Here is a 24,525-nt window from a genome sequence, read left to right on the forward strand (position 1 = left end):
CACTGCACCACCCTTAAATTGCTTTTATTTTAATTTTCTGCCGTTCCAATTTTTCCCACTTGCCGCGCCGTTTTTAGGCCAAATACTATGTGCTCGCTTATACTTGTGCTATACGTATGTACATACAATACGGTTAATCTGTGTGTATGTGTTTGTATGTTTGTACCGGAAGGGAAATAATCTTACAATATGCTCTGGCGCCTAAAAGCAGTCTACTATCTGGCCTCTTTCACTACTTATCCTCATGTATGTACATACATACACACATATGTTTGTATGTATGAGTTGACGTGCGTGCCACAGTGCGTAAATAGCCTACCGCTGCTTACCGCTTTTCATCGGCGCCATTGTTGTCCTTCATTGTCTTGCCAAAAACAGCTAGCCAATAAATATTTCGAATTTTGTCTTCTTAGTCACTGTTGCTCACACGCCAAAAAGAAAGCTTTTTTCTGTAGATACACACGCTACATAGTGTTCTTTGTTTGTAATTCAATAAAGAAATTCAGTTCAGCATTGTATTCGAAAATCTGCGTACGCTATCTTTTGCCAAACTGCCGCAAACTATGCCGCAGTTATTTCCACAAAAAAAAAAAATTAAACACTAACAAAGCGCAGATTTTTGGTTATGCTCCTATTATGTGTCCACAAAATATGTGTTTTGGTGCTAACATACGCTTTTAGTTTAACCACAATTCCCTTGACTGACGCATAACTGTGTAGTATAGTTTTAGGCGCAAATGATTTTCTAAGCTTCAGAATCGTTTGATGTCACACTGCGATAAATGGAGTGCTACAAATTTTTGAAAAACTGCAAATTTTTTATTTTGGAACGAAGATAACTTATTTTTGCACGCTTTTTGTTGTTAGATACTTAATTTTTATACCCGAAACATTTGACAACGTTTTACAATTATTTTTTTTAATAATAGAAAAACATTACGAAAGAAATATATTAAATTTTCATACTGAAAATGTTCAAGATTTTGACTTATTTATATTTTTAAAAATTTCGGTATTTCCAATACTATATTTTTGACCTAAACATTTGAGTTCGCTTCACAATTAGTTTTTAAAATATAAACAAAAATTTTGAAATAAATCGGAATACCGAAAATTTTTATCCCGAATGTGTTCAAGATTTTGACTTATTTACATTTTTCAAAATTTCGGTATATCCAATACTATATTTTTGACCTAATATTTTTCAAAATTTCGGTGTTTCCAAAAATCCATTTTGAACCTAAATATTTGAGAACGCTTCACAATTAGTTTTTAAACCATAGACAAAAATTTTGAAATATTTCGGAATACAGAAAAAAAATATTTGAATTTTCCGAAATTTCGGTATTTCCCATACTTCATTTTTGACCTAAACGCTTCACAATTAGTTTTTAAGACATAAAAAAAAAATTTTCAAATATTTTTCAAAATTTCAGTATTTCTAATACTGCATTTTAGACCTAAACATTTAAGAACGCTTCAGTTATAAAAACATTTTGATGTATTTCGGAATACCGAAAATGTTCAAGATTTTGACTTTTTACATTTTCTGAAATTTCGGCATTTCCAATACTCAATTTTTGAGTATTCCGCAGTTGCGAAATCAACAAATTTTTATCCTTATAAATGTTCAAGAATTTGACTTATTTATGTTTCCCAAAATTTCGAATTTGCCAAAATTACGCATTTTGTGGAATATTTAAGGTATTTTACTTACAACAAACTTTAAATTATAAAAGTAACACAGTTCTAAGCCTTGAAAATACATACATATGTAATACTGTTATGTGAACGTCTACATTATAAAAAACATTATAAACTAAACTGATTCATGATTAAATCTTTATGTTGCTGCAAGAATGTTCTATTTTACTATTATTTCGCGCTACATACAAACACATTTCAGCAATTTTATGACCATAATTGTGTTGTAACTGCACAATTACAATATTTTTCATTTTTATTGCACTGCCGCTTTCCCACCTGAATAGGAAAAAAAAAGCCATCAAATATAATAAATCACAAATGCCTCTCTTGCAGCGCCACACACACCTCTTCTCTCAGTTTCTTACATATTTTTTTTTGCTACATTTTCCACACTCATACCTTTGGCGTTTGCACTTCACTTTAATGCTATTTTCTTTATACGCTTGCATGCGCCTAAAAGTCTACTTTAATTTGTTGCATGTCACATGACAACTGCGGCACAAGCCAAAAAGTTAAGCCATGCAAAAAAAGTATAAAAAAATAAAAAATAAAATTCGCAGAACGCTTGAGCGCGTCGCGCACCGTAAACGAGTCATGGCAATTGTTGACAAATATAATTATATTTAATAATTTAGCTATAGCAATTTTGCTATTGCCCTCTTGCCTGTTCCCCGCGGTTTTTATTGTTGTAGTCATCAACGTCTTCCATGCCTTGCCTTCGTTTCTGTCGGCGTCTTCGGCCAAGCCACTCACTGGCACACACACCCGTAGCTTATTTAATGATGCGTGCATTGAATTAAAGTTGTTTGAGTTGCCGTCGATTTCTTATATAAATATCTCAGTTCGTGTTTTTCTCTTATTGATTTCTTGTGAAAACTTATGTCTATTACTCACTTACAGCCTTTCGTAAATTGAGTTATCATTTAAATAATGCCTTCGTTGTGATATGTTTTGTTTTTTTGTTTGGTTGTTGTTGGTGGGTAATTTTTTCTCACAACTGAGAGCGTTCCGTACACTTTATATTTTGCTGAAAGCAAACAGTTAAAACGTTCTTATGTGTCATAAAAGAGGTCTTTTTAAGAATTTCAAAGTTAGTTAGAAAGAAAATAATTTTTATAATTATTATTTTTTTATAATTATTTTTTTTTTATAATAAATTTTTTTATAATTATTTTTTTTTTGTGATTATTATTTTTTTTTATAATTATTATTTTTTTTATAATATTTTTTATTTTTTTTTTTTTGTTATATTTTTTTTTATAGTTTTCTAAATTTTGGTATTCGTATTGGAGTTTATTTATTTATGTTTTTAGTTTTGTGAGGAATAGAATGGTAGAATACATATATTTTAGTAGATTGCCATAATTTTTTATTGATTTAATTACCTGCTATGTTTAAACAATGAATTTCAATGAAACTAGATTTGTGCATTTTTTGTTTTTGTATTTTTGTTTTAAGGTTTTTGCTATCTACTTGGTTTATTTTGTTTACTACCAAATTTCTCTTACACTCAATGTGCACACTGAACATGCAATATAGAATATAGTTTTTATTACAAAAATTTATTCAAAATTCGCTACAATTTTAGAAAAATGAAGTACACGTTATACAACTAAAACTTTAAATAGCGTAGACCTTTACGTAATCAATAAGCAATTCGCCAAACTCCAACCAATGATCAAAATTTGGCTCTACCGCCTTCAGCAGCGTGCTCATGCCACGTTGATTCGTATTCTCCCACGGTTTCTCCGGTTGCCAGTGGTATAAATCTTCATTGAAATCATTCACACCACCGATACCGTAACCCAAAGTGATGTAGAATTCTTGATCGAAGGGCGCCATTTTACTACCCTTCTTAAGTAAATCGCTGTTCGGCAACTCCAACTCGTCCTTGTTCAAATTAGCCAGCGTACCGTGTCTGTCGGGATTAAAATTACAATACACCTCATTATCTATGGCTACCGAAATATGCTGTTCCGTCCAAATCAGCGTGTAAACATGAAAGTCGTTGCCCAAGTCGAGCTGCTGTGCATTCGGAAATTCACACAACTTCTCCCAGCGCCAACTGCTATTCGCATTCACAATCAAACCACCGAAAAGATGCATTTTTGTATCATTTACATAGCTAAAGGCGATGCGCATTTGACCCGACTGATAGTCGTCGGCGCCATATTTTTCATTCACTGGCTGCAGCCACAATTGCGGGAAGACCCAGTTGGCGCGTGGCAATTTCGCGCGTATCTCAACGCGTCCATATTTGAAGGAGAAATGTCGCTTTGTGGAGAATTGTGCGGCTATGAAGGGCGGTATAGATAAGTAAGATGTCGCGCTGCCATCGCGCACACATTCTTCACTGTTCGCACGCCCGGTGCAACGCGGTCCAATGTCATGTTTAATATTTAACGGATGATTGTGTTGTTGAAAATGGCTGCCGGTCAGTTCGGGGAATATTCTAACCATGCCATTCTTCACTTGCAAAACCTCAGACACATTCAAGTACAGCACGAATTCCTGATCTGGTTTTGTGGCGAAGCGCTCTTCCACAGTCCAACGATCTTTGTTCAACTGTGTGCCAGTGAAATTATCTTCAAATAGCAATTGATTAGCACATTGCTGCTGAAGGCCATTTTTATAAGACGATGAAGCTTTGCATATGTCAGTGCGCACATCAATGATGCCGGCGCCGCCGTGAGTGTCGCTATTGCTGCAGGTAGTGTCAACGCTACCACTGCTCGTGGCGGTACTACCAACAACGTTGTTAGCTACGCTACCGCTTATGCTGCTGCTGCTGCTGCCACTGCCACCTTTTCCATGCTCAGCGCGTTTTGTCTCCTCGCCGGCGTCCGTAGTGTGATTCGCATACTCGCGCACCGTAAACACGCCGTCATCTTCACGATAACCCAAACCATTGTAGATCACATAAGTCCAATAGTAGAGCGTATCACCAATTCTCAACTTGGCGTTGCGTTCGTTGTAAGTCCAACGTCCATTCTTTTTTTTGACAATATCTCTGGACCAGGTGCCCGCTTCTAAACCTTCCATTTCCTCATTGAGTTTGCCGTGGAAGGCGAAGAGCGTGATGCCCTCCTCATGCGGTATGGAGACTTCAAATCCTTTCGGATAGTACACAACTATTTTTGCTTTCGGCACCTCATAAGTGGGTATCCCTAGCGCCATGGCTATAAAATAGCACATAACAATAATGAATCGCAGCTGCGACATCTCTATGATTTTAAGCTTATTTTCACGCTACTCGCCGCTATAAATGTGGTGTCGGACATCCGCGTTGCTTGTCTTCTAACAAACTACTACAACCACTGCGCGTTAAGCTCCGCAATATCAAGCTCTCATCACGGCTGATAAATTTTTTTTTTTTTGGCGAAAGCGTTGTGTAGATTTCTAAACTAAGTAAAAGCATGGACAAACCAGTTCAGCAGTGGTAAATCACAAAAACCGAGTGAATACGAAGAATAGCCACAGAGTGTGTCAGCTCTCAACCAAGCGCTCTTACTCATAATCTTGATTTGTTTTCGTTTTTTTTTTTTTTTTGTAGTTTTATAGAACATGCATTAATCATTGTTGTTTTTGTAGTTTAATCGCAGGTATTTGGCGCTACAAAATCACAGGAATATACTTAAACACACATGCATACGTATGTAGTGTGCAAAAAAACAGCAACACGATATTCATTACTTTGATGCCGTTCATAAATATTCGGTAAATAATGGCATGATTGAGTCAAGCGCGGAATTAGTAATTTTTTATACCCTGAACAGGCTATATTAAGTTTGGCACGAGGTGGATACTCTATAATATATGATATATATATATATAAATGATCTCGTTACGCGCTGAGTCGATTTAGCAATGTCCGTCCGTTTGTATATACGCGAACTAGTCCCGCAGTTTTTGAGATATCGCTCGGAAATTTTGCACATGTTCTTTTATCGTCAAGGGGCTGCTCATTTGTCAGAACGGTGGATATCGGTTCAATATAACATATCGCCTGCCATACAAACTGACCGATCAAAAATAGGTTCTTGTATGGAAAACTTTTTTATTTGACGAGGTATCTTCACGAAATTTGGCAGGGATTGTTTTACAAGGCAACGGTATAATACCCAAACAGCAAGCGTTGCCATTTTTTTGCTCATTACTACATATATTAATGCTTATGTAGGTGTGTAGGAAAAACCAAAAGCTCAGAAATTTCATGGATTATCCCCGTTATAATTAATTGTAATTATGTAAGCTTATATTTTTAAGAATAATTGCAAAAATACTGATGCACGTAAATACAACTGCATACATATATTTATAAATAATATATTTTAATCGGCAGATCTACAGTTATGCGAGGTTGCGACCACAGCTGTCGGAATTGCTTTGCTTTTTTTGATATCAATATTAAGCTTGCTGCGATTGTGATTTTAAAAAAGCGATTAAACGAACGCCATACACTCAACTCACTCGGCTCTTACGACTAATTGAGGATTCTCGCTTAATTGATAATAAACTTGCGAGCATTGATTAAACTAGAATAGAGTATAACTGTGCATAGCTATGTATGTATGTATGTTTGTATGTTGTTTTGCTCTCGTATACTGAGAAATTGTGCTCAAAAACCGTTGGGCTGAGGTTGGTATGATGTTAAGACTTTTACCTATAGTGGTTTGAATTTCTAGACAGCCAAATAAATTCTACGTTAAGTTTGAAAGCTCTCCTAAAAAAAATTATGCATAAAAACATTGAAAATTTCCAAAGTATGTTTAAGCTGCCTCTAACTCAAAAACTATTTGAGATATCGTTTTAAAATTTTAATATGTTATTTTTAAAGGTATAATCTAGCGAAATATGAATATAAAAAACCTATTTTATTTTTAATTTCAAACTACTTAGGTGTGCCCTTGAGCGGGTTATTTTTGTCTAGAAATTTGAAAAAATCGGAACTTGTTTTTTGCTATATTTCAATAGTTTGTTATTCAAAAATATTTCTTTTGGCAACGAGCTCGGTTTAGTTTTAACATAAAGTTTTGAACTCATTCTTTTCGAAACTGCTTTTTTCAATGCGGTCGTCATGACATCTTTAGTTCTCTTCAGTTGATTTACTGGACATTTGGCACGCCTATTCTTTAGATATTTCTCTATTGTGAAAAGTATCAAGATAGTTAAATATATTATTAGCGACAAATTCGATGTTCATTTTTGAGGTGCCGCAATTTTATAAAAACAAAATATTTTTTTTGTTGGCTCATATGATAATGACATGAAATGTCAAAACTTAAATGTCAATTGTGTAGTAATCAAGAATTCGTCATTGTTGTATTTTGGAAATGACCATAATCATTTTATAAACATTTTTTTTTTGTTGATTCATATGATAATGACATTAAATGTCAAAACTTAAATGTTATGACAATGATATGAAACGTCAAAACTTAAATGTCAATAATGTAGTAATCAAGAATCCGTCATTGTTTTATTATTGAAATGACAATAAGCGTAGACATTTTGACGACGAGGATGCGGCTTTTTTCCTCTTTGTTTTCAAGAACGCTAAGCTTTATGAACATTTATTTATTTACTTTTCTTTAATTTAGCTTGAAATACGAATGAACAATGACAAAAATGCATGGAAAAGATATTAAATAATTTTTTTCCCAAGTAATCAAGAATTCGTCATTGTTGTATTTTTGAAATGAAAATAAGGAAAGAAATTTTGACCGCTTTTTGCGTCATTTTTTCAAAAACGCCAAGCTTTATGAAAATTTATAAATTTTAGTTTTCTATAATTTAGCTTGAAATACGAATAAACAATGACAAAAAATATCAATTATTTTTTTTTTTTCGTATTTCTTTTATGTGCAAATCAGCCCCATTCGTATCAGGCAAAAGCATCATACTTTAACGAGCTAAAAATAAAAATTCCAGTGTTTTTCAATGTCTAGAATCAGAATTTCAGTATGAAAACAGAAAACAAAAAATTTATTTTGTTGACCGGTGTTTTAATTATGGTTGCAACCGTTAAATATGACTTTTACAGATATCACTAGCCTACACACTGCACTAAAGTTTAATTTTTCCTTAAATAAAAACAATCAAACAGTTTTAAAGCCAATGCGTAATGGAAGGAACAGTTTTAGTTGCATTGTATTGTTTTGACATTTAACGCTGCAATGTGTGCTGTCAAGCGGAGTAAGAAAAATCACAGCAATTCTACACACATAAAAAATACGAAGTTAAACATAAACTGGTTGTCGTAAATATGTACATACATACATACATATGGTATATAAAAGGGAATTTATAAAACTTTGCAGTGTATTACGCAGCAAGATTTTGCTTTTAAATGCAAGCAAGTCAAAGCGTTGCAAATTAACATAAAGTTCCGCTATAAATGTCAAGTAACTGGTAAGCAAAATAATAAAATATACACAAAGAAAACTGTGTGTTTCAAACATTTTTAGCAAAGTTTGTGTCTTTATGTATACATATGTATATTAATTTAAAAATAATATTTCAACTCAACTGCTTTAGTAAGAGCAACTAAAAAGCAGTTAACAATGTGACCGGTTTGCTGCTCTTTGCAATTTTTATAACAGCACATATTATATTTACTGATGCTAAGAGTATATTTGCTAAAATCAACCGCAATTTGTGTGGTTGCGTGTTATAAAACGTGCTCCCAGCAATATTTTATTATACCCTGAACAGGGTATATTAAGTTTGCCACGAAGGTTGTAACACGCAGAAGGAAACGTCGCAGACCCTATAAAATATATACATAAATGATCGGCGTAATGAGCAGAGTTGCTTTAGCCATGTCCGTCTGCCGGCCCGTCTGTATATATGCAAACTAGTCCCTCAGTTTTTAAGCTATCGACCTGAAATTTTGCACCTGTCCTTTGCTCACTAAGAAGCTGCTCATTTGTCGGAACGGACGAGATCGGATCACTATAGCTATAGCTGCCATACAAACTGACTGATCAAAAATAGGTGCTTGTATAGAAAACTCTTTCATTTGACGAGGTATCTTCACGAAATTTGGCAGGGATTGTTGTACAAGGCAACGGTAAAATCTCCGAAGAAATTATTCAGAACGGACCACTATAGCATATAGCTGCCATACAAACTGACTGATCAAAAATAGGTGCTTGTATAGAAAACTCTTTCATTTGATGAGGTATCTTCACGAAATTAAGCATGGATTATTATTTAAGGCAATAATGCAATCTTCAAAGAAATTGTTTTCATCGGTTAACTATAGCATATAGCTGCCATACAAAGTGAGCGTTCGGAATGAAGTGCTTGTAAGGAACCTTTGTATTTGTGAAGGGTATTATAGCTTCGGTGCAACCGTAGTTAACGTTTTTTCTTGTTTTTAAAAATCTGCAGTGTCTTTTGTCATTGCTCAAAACTTGTCTTCGATCCATACTTGCTAAACGCTACCTTGGCGTTTGCTATTCAACTAATGTGAAATAAAACTCTACATGCATTTTTGTTCGTAGCCACGACTATTTAGCAATACATACGCAAGTTATTTGTTAATTTTTGTTTTTATTAGGTTATGTTTCATATAGAAATTTTATTCATAAATTCATAACACGCCACTCATACCAACAAATCAATAACACATTTCCCAAAGTAACAAAGTTATCTGCCGCAGCAAACTTTTTTTTTCGAAATTTATATAGAATAGACTTTCACATAATCAATAACCATCTCTCCGCTGGACATCCAGTGATCAAAAATCACATTTTTCAATAATGAACCCATGCCGCGTGGATTAGTATTGCCCCAAGGTTTCTCCGGTCGCCAGCCATATAAATTATCGCTAAAATCGTGTACGCCACCAATGCCATAACCCATAGTGATGTAGAATTCCTGATCGAAGGGCGCCAATTTACCACCCTTCTGCAGCAAACCCTTATTCGGTAGCTCTTGCCCATCTTTGAACATATCGGCTATGGCGCCATCTTTAACGGGATTGAAAGTGCAATAATTTTGATTATCCACAGCCACCGAAATTTCATTCTCACTCCACACCAGTTTGTATGTGTGAAAATCATTGGCCAAATTGAAAATGGCTGTGTCCGGGAATTCGCACATTTTCTCATAACGCCACTTATTATCCGCATTCACGATCAAACCACCAAAGAGATGCATTTGTGTATCGTTTACATAGCTAAAAGCGATGCGCATTTGTCCCGACTGATAACTATCGGCACCATATTCCGTGTTAACCGGCTGCAGCCACAATTGCGGGAAAACCCAGTTGGCGCGTGGCAACTTAGCGCGTATCTCAATGCGTCCATATTTGAAGGAGAAGTGACCCTTTGTCGAGAACTGTGCGGTTATGAAGGGCGGTATTGATATATACGGTGTTGCTGTGCCATCGCGTACACACTCCTCACTACCTTGACGGCCTGTACAACTTTCGCCGAGATCATATTGCGCATGTAACGGTTTCTTGTACTGCTGAAAATGACGCGATGTCAATTTTGGTTTTATGGTAACCATGCCGTTACCCACTTGCAACACATCGGTTGCATCGTTCAAGTATAAGTTATATTCATAGTCGGGTTTTGTGGGGAAACGTCGCTCTACGGTCCAGCTATTCTTGTCCAAGCGCGAGCCGTTAAAGTCATCATCGAATAACAGTTGATTGGCACAACGCAACTCTACACCATTTTTGCGCGACGGTGTTGTTTGGCAGCTGCCACTACGTACATCTAATAAAACAGCGTCACCGTGCTTTGTATCGTCGCCAGTATTAATCACGGGTGTGGCATACTCATTCACCACAAAAACGCCATCATCCTCACGATAGCCCAAACCATTGTAGATCACATAGGTCCAGTAGTAGAGCGTATCGCCGAGTTTCAACTTTGTGTTCGCATCACGAAAAGTCCAACGTCCATTTTTCGCCTTTGTAATATCTCTGGCCCAAGTGCCGGCCTCCAAACCATTCATCTCCTCATTAAGCTTGCCATGGAAGGCGAATAGTGTGATGCCCTCCTCATCGGGTATGGAAACCTCAAAACCTTTGGGGAAGACATCTATTTTTGCCTTCGCCACCTCATAGTGTGGTATTGCGTAAACGGCGGTGGCAATAAAACAGCACGCAGCGTATATTAACAAGCAGCGCTGCATTTTGCGGTTATATTTCACAGCAAATTTTCGTCTGAATACAATTTTCGGAACGTATGTTCGAGCTGCAGTCTCGCGCACGTCTTCTAACAAACTGCAACGGTTTCAAGTTGAGCTCGGCAATATGAAACTGACTTTTGCGCTGATAATTTTGTTTGGCCGTAGCGCGCGTTGCTGATTACTTGTGCTTATAATAAACGCAAACCAGTTTATACGAAAACCACATATGCCGCTCAGACAAAGAGATCGCTGAGCGTACATATATAAGTGCCTGTTAGCTCTCCACACTTTCGCATATTTAAATTGCATTCGTTTTTCGTTTGAAAAACATGCTTATATTTTCATTTGAATTTATTGTGTAAACAATTATTAATTGGTTTTTGCTCATACGCTCGAGACCGGCTCCATACTTGAAACCGGGAAGCTGCTTTGCGGGTTATGAGATCTATATATATATGTATATGTATGTATGTAAATATACTTGATTGCCAGCGATTACAATCAAAAGCAATGCAATTTTCTAAGAAAACTAACTTGCTTGCATATCAATTCTAAAAAATTTTTAATTTAGCACGTGGATTTGTGTTAATTTTAAAAGAGCTTAAGTGGCTTAATGAGCTGCGAATTTGCGTCTGCTTAAATATAGGGTGATTGAAATAAAGTTTGAAATGGCTTGTCTCATGTGAGAGCTCGCTCTCTCTCCCTCTCTCTCTGAGTGGTTCGCGGATCAACTCTACCATCTAACCGAACCTAACCTAATCTAATCTGGTATCAAAACTCAGCGCGTAGTTCAGGCGTGAAGTAACTACTTCCAAGCCCACTCCTTTTTATGCTTCTTATTTTCTACTTACTCGTATTTGCTTCGAAAATGATTTAGTAGTATATTCAAGTGCATAGCGATTTTTATCATTTCACTTTCGCCACTTTGACAGCAAATACAAATGATTTACGCACACTTGCGGTGACCTTCAACAATATAGATCTGCTGCTTTTGGCACGTGATTTCCAATTTTAACTTTTTAACTGTTTGTCTGTAACCTTTGAGTCAAAGGCGGTCGCCCGCCGAACTGACGCCATTTATTCCTTGACGCATTGAACGCCAAGCTACATACGTTTGTGTTGGTAAAGCGCCAAAAATACGCGCACCATGCAATTTTTTCGTGTATTCGAATTTTGGAAATTTGTCACTCCTAACTGATTTTTCTATTTCAATTTATGTTTTGTTATTGTTTTCATGCCACTTTACACTGACTGTCCAAATCTAAATATGGAAATATAAATTTCAATGTTTTTTATGCATTTCATGGGATAATTTTAGCAGGCAAAAAGAAACAAGTGACCGCTTCCATTTTGAGTTGCGCAGCCAAATCGGTGCCGACAGCGACAAAAATGCAAATGTTGCCAAGCTGACGCCACTGAAAATGTCATGCCATGAGCTACATATAAAGCAGTGCAAACTTGGTGGTATGAGAAAAATGCTAGCACAAAAGTGTTGAAAAAGTATGCAAGGGTTAACGGTTTTAGCGCAAAAAGCTTGCCAGCGTATTGCCAAAAAGGCAGAAAAATAAAAACCAAAAATCTAACAATTCAATTAGAAGTTTCTGGCCTAGCAAATACACAGACATTACAGACTTCGTGGCCAACAAGCAATGGACTCATTTGGCGCATTAAGTAAAACACTTACAGCTTTGACTTTTGGCGGCGTCACCTCTTTGCATTGGATTAATTTTTTTATCCATTTATGCTACACTTTATTGCTTTATTTTATCACAGCTTTCCTGCACACTCAATATCAGCGCTAATGTCACCGGACTTTGACAAAATATTTTTTTTTTTCGAAGTAAGCCTTCTACTTTTTAGTGCTTGCACCCTTTCCTCACTTTTCTTTTAATCTCGTATCAATTTAGTTTATGTGTAGTGCTTTGCGTGTGCTTGTTCTGCGAACTTCTTTTTAAAGCAAAATATTTACTGAATCTTTGTTTGATCAGCTAAATCGTCGGTGTTCGGTTAACATATTCAGAATTATCGTAAATCGATAATTTTGTTCATATCAAATCTATCCTATCGGGCATTGTATTTTTCGCTGCTTATTGAGTGTTTACACAGTGACTCGAATAGTTTTCAAATATTTTTAATGTTGAAAGATCAAATTGTAGTAACTAATACAAATAAATAATTATCGAAAATCAATAAATTTGTTCATATTAAGTGCTAATACAGCTTATAAAGTTTTTTTTTAATATTGAAAAATCAAATTGTACTATATGTTATAATAATAAAAAGTTTTCAATTCACTTATCTTTATAATATTTGTTTTAAATTTTTTTAAATTGAATATTAAATTAATTATTTAATTAAAAATAAGTGTTTTAATTTTTTTTTAATTATTATTTTTTAACTTTGTAAATGTTTTAAAGTAAAACTTTATTTTTTATTAAACATTTTTTTTGATTATTAAATAATTATTTTTTAAATTTGGTAAATGTTTTAAATTTTGTGTTTTTTAATTTATAGTTTTTTAAATTATTTTTAGATTGTAATTTAAAATATTTTGATTATTAAAATAAAATAAAAATTTATTTAAAAATTTAATTATAATTTAAAAATTGTTTTTAAAATTTAATTTGTATTTAAAAAATGTTTTTGATTATTAAAATATTTTTTTTTTTAATTTTGATAGGTTTTAAATTTAAAACTTTTTTGATTATTAAAATAAATAAACAAATTTTATTATAAAATTTAATTGTTTAAAAATTATTTTTGATTATTAAAATAATTTTTTTTTATAAATCGGTAAATGTTTTAAATTTTTTTTAAATTTTATATTATAGTTTTTAATTAAATTTTTCTTTTTTAATATTTTGATTATTAAATTTTTTTTAAAATATTTTGATTATTATTATTTTTTTTATTAATAAATTTAATTATAATTTAAAACTTTTTTTGATTATTAAAATAATTTTAATTTTATTTGGTAAATGTTTTAAATTTTATTTTTATTTAAAAATTTTTTTTTCTTTTGAATTTTAAAATTGAAAAAAAAAATGTATGATTGTTAAAATAAAAAAAATTAAAAATTTTTTGTAACTTTTTTCTATTCTCATGTGACCAATTTCCTTAGCTCTTGTAAACTCCTGTTGATAAATGACCAATGAATTCATCTTATATTTTGTCGCCGCGCTTAACCACTTACCAATGCGATTCACATACATAATTCCCCAAAGTGAAATAGATCTATATGCGCACAAGTGCTTCCCTTTCAGCACGTCCAAGTGCCATTTATACTTGTAACAAATTGAATTAAAACGTAGCAAGTTGGCAAACGAGGTAAATAAACCCTAAGGATACGGAAGGTCGCGCGAAGTTTTTAAGTGTAGGTAATTTTTCGTTCGGCTATGTCTATGCTTGGGCAGTGTGCTGCAGTGTTGAAAGTGAAAATAATTATTTTCATGCTTTAGAAAGTAGATAGAGAATCGTAAGTAGTGAAATTATCGCATTGTGGGGTGTCTACATTATAAATAGTGTTCTATAGATTGTCAAAATGAAATACGAAGCGCATTTATTACAAAAATTATGCATTTTCTCAAGTTCAACGAATCGTTTAAGCGATGAATGGTTAACTAGCGGCGAGTTACGATCAACTACTTCGACTTACATAGTTATAATTTTTGCCATTAATACCTGTTATGTGTAAGTGTAGTATCGAGAGTTTTTGACTTTTCTGGTAACATCTATAGACCTAGTTTTTTTTTCATTTAAAACATGTCTGTGCATAAGTTGTAACTTTGTGTTACAGTGAGCAACAGTTTTTCGGATTATGTAGTTTACCACATTTTTTTTCGTTTTTTGTCTATTTTTTTAAATTTATTTATGTAATTTAAAAAAAAAAATTTTTTTTAATTTATTTATTTAATTTAAAAATTTTTTTTATTTTTTTTATTTATTTAATTAAAATTTTTTTTTATTTTTTATTTATTTAATTAAAAATTTTTTTTTTTTTTAATTTATTTTTATTAATTTTTATATTTCTTTTATTATTATTTTTTTTTTGTTATTCGCAAACCATCATCTTAAGTCCATGCTTTGACTTTGTCCTCCACTCATTATTCTATACATCTCTTTTGTTAGTGCTGCATTTTCCAGTACTTGCTCAATTTCTTGCTTTATTGCATTATCTTGCCTTTTGACGACATTTCGAACTTTCCGCTCCATTTTCAATTTCATTATCTGCGAATGTTGGCTTTTGCGTACACTTTACAGCGCTTTCCATTGCTTTTGTCGCATGTTGTATGTCATTTTCGCATGTTATATATTCGCCGCTCATTTGGTTACATGCACCACATTACCGACACACTCGCACTCGTGCGTATGATAAGTCGAGGACGTATGTCGTCTGAGCAAGTTCACCGACAGCGTAACGCTTGTGCTGCTGACGAGCATTTTTAAATTTATTTTGAAGAAGAAGAAATTGTGACAATGACATACGCGACAATAACAACCATGAGCGGAAATATTGCAAAACAAAAGCTTAAAAATGTGCATGCTGAGTGTATGCTTGGTTTAGTGCCCCTGGCACAATCACGAAAGTGAAATGCAATGCTGCATATACCCGGAATGACTGCATGCATGATTGCTGTACTACTAGTTGGTCGTTTGAAGGTGAATACGGAGACAGCACAGCAATAAACACAACTGTTTGCAGAATCGAAATAAACTTTTGCTGCGGCACAACTGTTGAATTGGCGCAACAATCAGTTCCTTTGCTGCTAGGCATTCTCACGTGAATGTGCTCAATTTACAAAGAGTTTTTAATCGCTTACGCATTGCCTACTTGAATCATTGTAATGAAGTGGAAGTTTTTGCTGATAAAATTGTAGAAGCGCGAAATTGAGCCGGTTATTTTGAAAGGAATTTTTTTTTTGCTTTTCTGTTCTAAGTTGAAAGTGCCTGAAGTCAATCAGTAAATCGCCAGCAAAGCAACTTGTGTGTGTCTTCTGCTGCTAAGAAATTTCTAAATAGCTACAATCAATATCGCTTAAATCTGATAAAACTATAAGGGCGCGCTGCTTGATGCTGCCACTTAAGGCAATTGAAATGGTTCGTGTATAGCTGCCATAAAAACTGATCGATCACAATCAAGTCCTTGTATGGACAACTTTTTTACTTGACGAGATATCTTCATGAAATTCGGCATGTATTATTGTCCAAGGCAATGCTACAATTACCGAACATATTGTTCAAATCGGACCACTATAGCATATAGCTGCCATACAAACTGACTGCAGAAATGCAGCTGTGAAGGGTATTATGGCTTTGGTGCAGCTGATTTTTCTTGTTTTTATTAAGATATTTTGCTGATGAGCTGTTAGCTATCAAAAACTATGTTGGGTAATGCCTTTTTTATACTTATATGTACATATTTTTGCTCATATGAGAAACGTTTTAATTGTCTCCAACAAACACATTTTTTCTCAGAATATATTGTATTAGTAAATGGCTGCATCGCACACATTTTTTAACAGAATATGTTAATAATTTTATTCTGTTACAAACTCGAAAAAGTTCGGGATCCCGTGTCCGCCATTTCTTAATCCCGAAATCCCGAAATGTAAAATTGTTACAAATTGTATATGCTTGCGCGTATTTATTGGCGCGATATTTCCCGGGCATTGAAGTCTACACCATAGCAAAAGTGTTCGCAACTTCTGCTCTACTTTGTCCTAAAAAATATATATATAAAAAAAATATAGCATACTGTGCAAATGTTTGAGCATATCTGCCGCTTGTCGACGCCAGAAACGCAAAAACTCACGTACAATTATTCACATAAAACCTGCTAGAGCATTGCTGTTAGCGTGGCAGACATATGGACAGACAGCCAGGCGGCAAGCTGTGCATTATGAGCGCTCAGTTAGTTGACCTAGTGATGACATTTCAATGGCATTCGAAAGAAATTGAGATGTATATACATATTATTTTTAACACATGTAAAGCCATGAATATGTTTAATATTTGAGTGCCAACGTTTTAATTGAGCGAAATATTCTTGCAGCGTGTATTACAGTCAAAAATGTGCTTCTTTTTATATTACTACCGTAATGAGCTGATTTTAGTCAGTAATTTTGCTACATTTTTGTGAAAAGAAGAAATTCTGTCAAAAAAGTTACTCATACGCAGTGTCTCTCAGTATATTTAGGCCACGGATTAATTTTAGTTGCTCATACGCCATGTGCCACTAACCTCTTTGTGTGATTTTTTATACATTTATATACATGTATGTATGTGTGCAATTATACTTAGCCCACAATTTTTTTTTTTACGGTCACCATTAGCTGTTAATCGGAAACAATGTGCTCATTACTGTTACTTCCAAATTGGATTATGCGCCCAAAGCATAAATATGAGCTCAGCTAACTTACCGAAAGAACAAAAATTTGAAAAAACCCATGATAAATAAAAAAAAGTGTTTGTGTTTTGCCATCGCTTAACCGAAAAAATTCTATGTTAACGAATTACTCATGCTTTTGCTTTTGTGCTCTGAGTCGAAACTTACAAACGCGTGTGCTTTCACACCATCATACAAGCTAAAAACGCCCAACGCGCCACCTTTTGCTGTGTACGCATATTGCATGTCATTTCCAATTTCGGTAGAACGCAGCTACTGCGTGCACATTTAGCGCTCCGACGGCGTCAGAAAAATAAAAGAAAAAAACTTGCGATGCCAAAATTCTGTCAAAAAATGAAAAATTATGCGCTACAAAAGGGAGGTGTATAAGTGTGTCCTTGGTAGTATTTTTTTTTTTGAAGCCATACTGGCGCCATTTGTCTCCATATTGTCTGTGAAAACAGATTTGCCATAACCGACAATCAGCGTCAACCCGTCCACCGCACACCCCCGCGTCCATTAGCAGCTATTCCATAGGCGCATGGGCTTTTGACTGCGCCGCGCGGTGTCATGTAGTGCGTGTGTTCCCATTTGTCATTTGTTTGCTGACCTCGCTATCATTATTGTAAATGACCTCAAATGGTGGTGGTGAAGATTAACGATTAATAAGCTTAGTTTGCTTGGCACCCTGATCGTCGCGCCGCCGTTGAACGTTCAGTGGATTTACACTTGTGAATTGGATTAGGTCTTATTGAGTTAAAGCAATTTAGTGAATTACTACTGTAAGTGTAAGTGTTTTTGCATATGTATATGTTTACCTGTGTGATGCATATAGTGCTGTGCAAATATTAATTTTTCTATTTCCTATTTAAATAATACGGAAAATTTTTTTCTTCAATTTTGGAGTTTTGCAACTCTGAACCGGTTTAACGGATTTTTGAACCAAATTATATTTCTATAGCAAATTTGACGCGCTAGAAAAAACTCTTAAGAAAATTACAAAAAAACAAAAAAAATTTTTTTTTAAAAAAAGATGTGATTTTTTTGTAATTTTAAGTTTGGTCTCGAATATCTCCTAAGTGGTTAAGATAATCAAAAATTTTCTAAAGCCTTTTTTTGTAGAGCGTCAAATCGCCTATAAGAATATAATTTGGTACAACAATCCGTTAAACCGCTTAAACCGGGTTCAAAATCAAGTTAGTTATCTTTTTATACACTTTTGTGCTGTAAGAATTGCACCTGTGAAGGTTATTAAAGCTTCTTTGCAGGCGAAATTAACGTTTTTCTTGTTGCTTCTGCTTTAAGTGCTAGCGTGCTGACCCACTACGAATACTGTTTGCATGCGGACTGCTGCACTCGCCTTTACTTATGCAAGTAAATATTTGTAGGTAAAAACTCACATGTGTTGCTATTATTTTTATTTTTATTTTGCTTCTATGTTTGTACACAGTTGGTGCCACTTGTACGCGCGCCGCACTTTTGTGTGGCTACACCAACACTAGGAAGCGCTAGGCAGACATAGTGCAAATATCATTTTATTTAAACACACACACACACTTAGAGATATATACGCTCATCTAAATGCACATGCATAAGTATTTGAGTAACTGTAACTGTTTAGCAAAAAAGCACATATTTTATATATTTGCCAGCTGCAGGCTTAAATACAAATTCCTAGAGCGGCCAGTGTACCTGTGTGTGTTTTGGTTAGCCTCTGCTAAGCTGTGGGTTATCAGCGTATGTACATATGGACTGCTGCGTCTGGCGCCGTTTAAGCTGTACTTGTAAGCAAATCAAAATGCACATATGTACATATATATATCTATACAGCTAGCTTGTTGTTTTTTTTATTTAATTTATTTTTTTTTTTTCGCCATTGCTACTAATTCTGCTTGGCCTCAGTCGCTAGCCGCCGTGTTGTGTGTTTTTCAGCTATGTATGTGCTTCCACATTTACATATATATATATTTTTGTGTCTATGTTGCTCAAATGCATGCATATATTTATAAAAATCTTTTCCTTTTTTGGTCTAAATAAATTTTTCGTACTCCAAAGTTTGCTAACCTCAAAAAAATATACAAAAAAATTATGTGGGTGTATGCATGCTTATTTGCACAATATACATAATATGTACATGCTCGTGTGTGAAATGCATACATACATATGTGCCATAAATACTGCAGAGATATAAGTTTCCAACCGTCTCATCCGCACCACTGTCATGTGTAGCATTGTTCTTCCTCCTTTACCAATATTAAATATTAAAGTTGTGTGCTGTCATTTGTTTTTCCCTTACTTTGCCTTTATTATTTTTTTTTACAAATGTTTTTTTTTTATTATCATTTTTCCCGGTAAATAAAGCTTTCTGTGGCACTCCGCATACATAAATTGTGGGTGGAACTATTTTTAGTAACATTTTGTATGCTTAGAACTCAATTTAAATTCCCAAAAGTGTATGTGGTGGGCATTATACGAACACACAGTTCAACAGAGGAGATACGTGGCGTCTGTATTTTTGGTGTGAATTTTTGTCTATTTAAGTATTCTACTGGAGTATGTTTGCAAGTTTGTTAATATTTTCGTTGGCACTTAAATGATAAGCGCAAACAAGTATCGCTCAATTCGGTTTCATACTCTTGCTGACAGCAGATGTGCTGTCAAAAGGTTTAAAGGTTGTAAAAGGGTTGCCAAGCTTTGACTTTGAGCGAAAATATATATGGTATATTAACTTGTTTTTCATGTTATTGAAGACTGTCCGCTGATAATAATATAAATACTTTTTGAACAAATTCTATATTTCATAAAATATATTCGATTATTTAATTGTAGACATTGAAAATTGATTGTAAAGTCATGGACATATCTATAACATTCATCAAATTTTCCCTTGTTTTGTGCAAATTTGGGTATTGTTTTGTAAATATCGATTATTTGTTTTGTGGAAATATCGATTGTTTTTAAATTAATATGCATAACGTTTATTTGATTATAGCTAATATTTTATATACGTCTATTATTTCGTGGAAACGTCGATTGTTTTAAATTAATATACAATACTTATCTAATATAGATTATTTTATTATCGATAATATTGCAGAAACAGCTATTATTCCGTGAAAATATCGATTATTTTTATGGAAGTATTGGTGGGTGGTAATGGTTGGTTATTTTTATGGAATTTTATATTGTTTTTATGGATATTTCGATAGTTTTGGGGAAATATGCATTTTTTTTTATATATAAAGTTTCTTTTATTAAATACATATAATAACTTAAAATATTAAAAAAACTTATCGATTATTTTATGAAAGTATACATTTTTTGTGGCAACATCGTTTATTTTCTTCTATTATTTCGTGAAATTATCAGTAAATTCGTGGAGATACAGTTGATTTTGTGTAGATATCGATAACTTGGGTGAAAATATATAAGTTTTAAATAAAAATAGTGGTTCTTATTTTGACATATCGATCATATTTTTTATGGACTCATCGATCATTTTATAGGATATCAATTATTTTATAGACTTACCGATATTTTTTTGTTATAAATTTATCGACTGTTTTTGTTATAAATTTATCGATTGTTTTTGTTATAAATATACCTATTATTTTTGTTATAAATTTAACGATTATATAGTTATTAATTTATCGACCGTTTTTGTTCTAAATTTATCGATTATTTCTAATATACTATATTTATCGATGATTTTTTATATTTATCGATTGTTTTCTATATTTTCCAATTATTTTATAAATTTATCGGTTATTTTTCAATATATAAATTTATATTAGATTATTTTTATAGACTTGTTGATAATTTTATGGATTTATTGATTATTCTTCATGAATTTATCTATTATTTTTTATGGATTTGATTATTCATCCCTCATTTGAAATATAGTATAATATCGATAAATAATTTTATCTCAAATTAACTTTCAAATCTCTTGTCTCTCTTTGCAGCGGTGGGCGTAGGTGGGGCATGTCCCATTCTCTGCCATCCGGCATGGTACGTATACTTTTCATACTAAATATGTAGCAATTTTTTGTAGTTTTCTTTTGGTTTTTAGCAATGAAAAATATAATTTAATAGAATACCTCTAACCTATTGATTTTCTAAAGAACTAAACTTTAATCTTGTTTCTAAGTATATTTATTTAGTTGAATTAAGCAAATGCAACTAAAGCAAAATACTAATACATAGTTTGCAATTATGTGATAATGTAAAATGAAATAGAAATATGTATTTTCGGGGCACACGCTTTTTCATATAAAGTATTCTACGCGAGCAAAATGTGAAACCGATTTTGTGCGAAACAAAAAACACTCACACAAGTAAATAAAAGTTTTGAGAACATTACAAAATAAAACAATTAGCAAATATCAACAACAACAACAACAATAAACAAGCTTCATACAAACAACAACCGAGGCATATTTGTAAACAAAAACCAAAAAAAAAAATACAATTAGCAAACAGTAATCACATTAGCAACAAGAACAATAACAACCACAAACAATAGTGATTCAACAATCATGCAATCACCAACAACAATAACAACAAAACAACAACACCGTTAGTACAACAATTAATGACAGAGAAAACTAAAGCGGTAACGTGAGCAATCCGACAAAATGCCACCTTACACACACAAACACACAAAAAAGTTGATTCATAGCATATTATTCGAAATTTTTTTTTTTTAATTTCTGATATTTGTGGTTTTACGGTGTTTTATCGAATTTTCCGTAGTATTACTAAATTTTTAATAAATAACTGTTAAATTTTGCTAAACTTTGATCTGTTTTGAAAAAATTTCAATTAAACTTTATTTCCGATAATTTTTTTTATAAACTTCTGATAAATCTGGTTAATATTTGATTTATTTTGATTTTATTTCAGAAATGTTCGATAAAACACGATCTCCGATAATTTTTTTTATCTAAACTTCTGATAAATATTCTTAATATTCGATTTGTTTGGAAAAAGTTTTGTGAAACATCATTATATTTTTCAGTCACCATTGCACAACTTACTTCATTAAATTCCTCTTCCAGGCATACCCTCGTAACGTTGTAGTTCTGTTTATTTTGGTTGGCTTCATTCCGCACGTTTTTGACATTTGACTCAGCTGTGTTAGTCTGCGCATTGCTTAGGAATCACGATTGGCAGCTAGCGGTCTGGGTTTTGCCATAATATGCCTTAACGGCTGAAAATTAAGTTGATTTGGATTTCGTGTCAAACTTCGGCGGTTGCTTTCCGTCGCTGTGTGTGCATGTGTGTATATGTGTGTGCGCGGCATTTCACTTTTATGCCTTCCTTGCACAGTTTCGAGTACGATAAAATTTGAAGCCGATGAAGAAGAGCGATAAATGTTTAGCAAAACTGTTTATGCCACTCTATATGGTACATAGTATATATTTGTGTGTATGCTGAGATTTGTGGCTGCCATCTAACGTAAAATATTTATGAGACATGCAAAATGCACATTAGACTAATTGCTTATAGAAGATTTGCTAGATAAAATCCTAATTTATTTAATGTGAACCGTTTAGTGGTGGAGTTTAGACAAATATTTTTGGAGATTTCGCAAAGGCAGTAATTTTTTCTTAACCCAAATTGTTTGCAATAACTGGCTTAACGTGGGTGTTCTTGGGTCTTTTAATCATTTGAGGTCTTAACATACACTCTTCAAAGTCCAGTTTTCTAAATCAGCTGATGACGTAAGGATAGTAATACATCACATTTTAACACATTACTGTTGCTTAAATTCGAAAAATGTGTGTGTTCGCAATGTCACAAAGTGCAATATGAACTCGTTGAAAACTTTGCACACAACAGTGTCACACGTGTACTACTTTATGGAATGCATACACACACATGCATAATCACATGTATGTACATATTATATATACAGACATCGGAGCTTGTATCCTGCATCATCCATTCATTTTTATTTTCACTTTCACTTTTATATTATCTACTACTTGTGTGCGTGTACGAGTATTGCAGCTTGCTTGCTCCGAACTTGTGTTGTCCTATAGGTTCGTGGTTGTCGTCTGTTAGCTCATTGTATGTTTTTTACTCAGCCATTTTAAGTTTTCTGATGTGCGTTTGTGTGTATGTACATATGTATTTCAAAATGCGAGAATTTGTTACTCTGTATGTGTGTATGTTTGTATTTCAAAAATAAACTCAGTAAGTTCTAAAAACTTTCAATGTCAACTTATAGCCAAATACCCTAAAATTATGTCATGGACCTTTTGCACAACTAGGAACACATCTACTGCGAAGCGACACTGAGAGAATTGAAGAGACATGTTGTAACAGTCAGTGCTCAATTTATAGGAAAGGTAAAAAATAAATTTTGTTCAAATGTGAAAATTTATCGATTATTTTGTGCTAATATATTATGTGCTAATATATTGATTATTATGCGCAAATATATCGATAATTATGCGCAAATATATCGATAATTATGCGCAAATATATCGATAATTATGCGCAAATATATCGATAATTATGTGCAAATATATCGATAATTATGTGCAAATATATCGATAATTATGTGCAAATATATCGATAATTATGTGCAAATATATCGATAATTGTGTGCAAATATATCGATAATTATGTGCAAATATATCGATAATTATGTGCAAATATATCGATAATTATTTGCAAATATATCGATTATTATTTGCAAATATATCGATTATTATGTGCAAATATATCGATTACTTTGTACGAATAAAATAAATTTATCTACTTCGTTAGGTGCGTTTATAATTTATATGGTATTTCATTATTTTTCTTTAGTTTTGAACAGTATGTACATATGCAACTTGTGGCCGTTTGTAAAAGTTTATTAGCGAGTCCTGCAATTGCCTGATAAAATTTCACATGTGTATATACGATGTCCACACGTTTCTCGCTTTATGTATTAATGCTGTAGTCGAAATTCCATATTATCAACACACAACCGCAACTCAATCTGAGTTTCACATAAACACACGTATTTAATTTGTGTGCCCTACACTGCAAAACGCACACCCACTCACGTACACAGAATTCTTTGCCATTTTCTGTACTTGACTTCCTTTATAAAACTTTCTTGTATTCGCACGTGTATTAACCCACATACATGCTCGCACGCACAAACCCATCAACACACTACCCACTAAAACAGCATGTATACAAATGGTGTGGATCTTTTGCTGCCACGCGCTCTACATTCATTTTCAACGCTCTCTCTTTCCCTCTCCCATATAATACAAGAC

General features: G+C 33.4%; 2 protein-coding genes across 2 annotated transcripts in view; one reads left to right on the forward strand and one right to left on the reverse strand.

Moving 5' to 3' along the window:
- LOC106618967 (sex-lethal homolog) overlaps nucleotides 1-24,525 on the forward strand; it is a 54,170-nt gene that overhangs the window by 16,043 nt on the left and 13,602 nt on the right. Inside the window, 1 exon segment of the mRNA NM_001315626.1 lies at nucleotides 21,208-21,253. Within this exon segment, the coding sequence (NP_001302555.1) occupies nucleotides 21,208-21,253 (46 nt within the window).
- Nucleotides 3,130-11,034, reverse strand: LOC106618939 (uncharacterized). The gene is made up of 2 exons (XM_014236873.3): nucleotides 9,397-11,034; nucleotides 3,130-4,956 (listed from the first exon to the last, which is right to left on the reverse strand). Exons 1-2 carry the CDS (start codon nucleotides 10,858-10,860, stop codon nucleotides 3,328-3,330), a joined length of 3,093 nt encoding a protein of 1,030 aa, XP_014092348.2. The 5' UTR covers nucleotides 10,861-11,034; the 3' UTR covers nucleotides 3,130-3,327.

Source organism: Bactrocera oleae, chromosome 5 (genome assembly GCF_042242935.1).
Source record: "Bactrocera oleae isolate idBacOlea1 chromosome 5, idBacOlea1, whole genome shotgun sequence".
Classification (NCBI taxonomy): Eukaryota; Metazoa; Arthropoda; class Insecta; order Diptera; family Tephritidae; genus Bactrocera; species Bactrocera oleae.

Bases quoted from the DNA above. Each gene is read 5' to 3' on its own strand.
- LOC106618939 (XM_014236873.3), bottom strand. From the start codon at position 10,860: ATGCAGCGCTGCTTGTTAATATACGCTGCGTGCTGTTTTATTGCCACC. The intron at 4,957-9,396 runs TAAATTTCGAAA...AGCGGCGAGTAG, and splicing joins ATGTGAAAGTCTATTCTATA to CGTGAAAATAAGCTTAAAAT.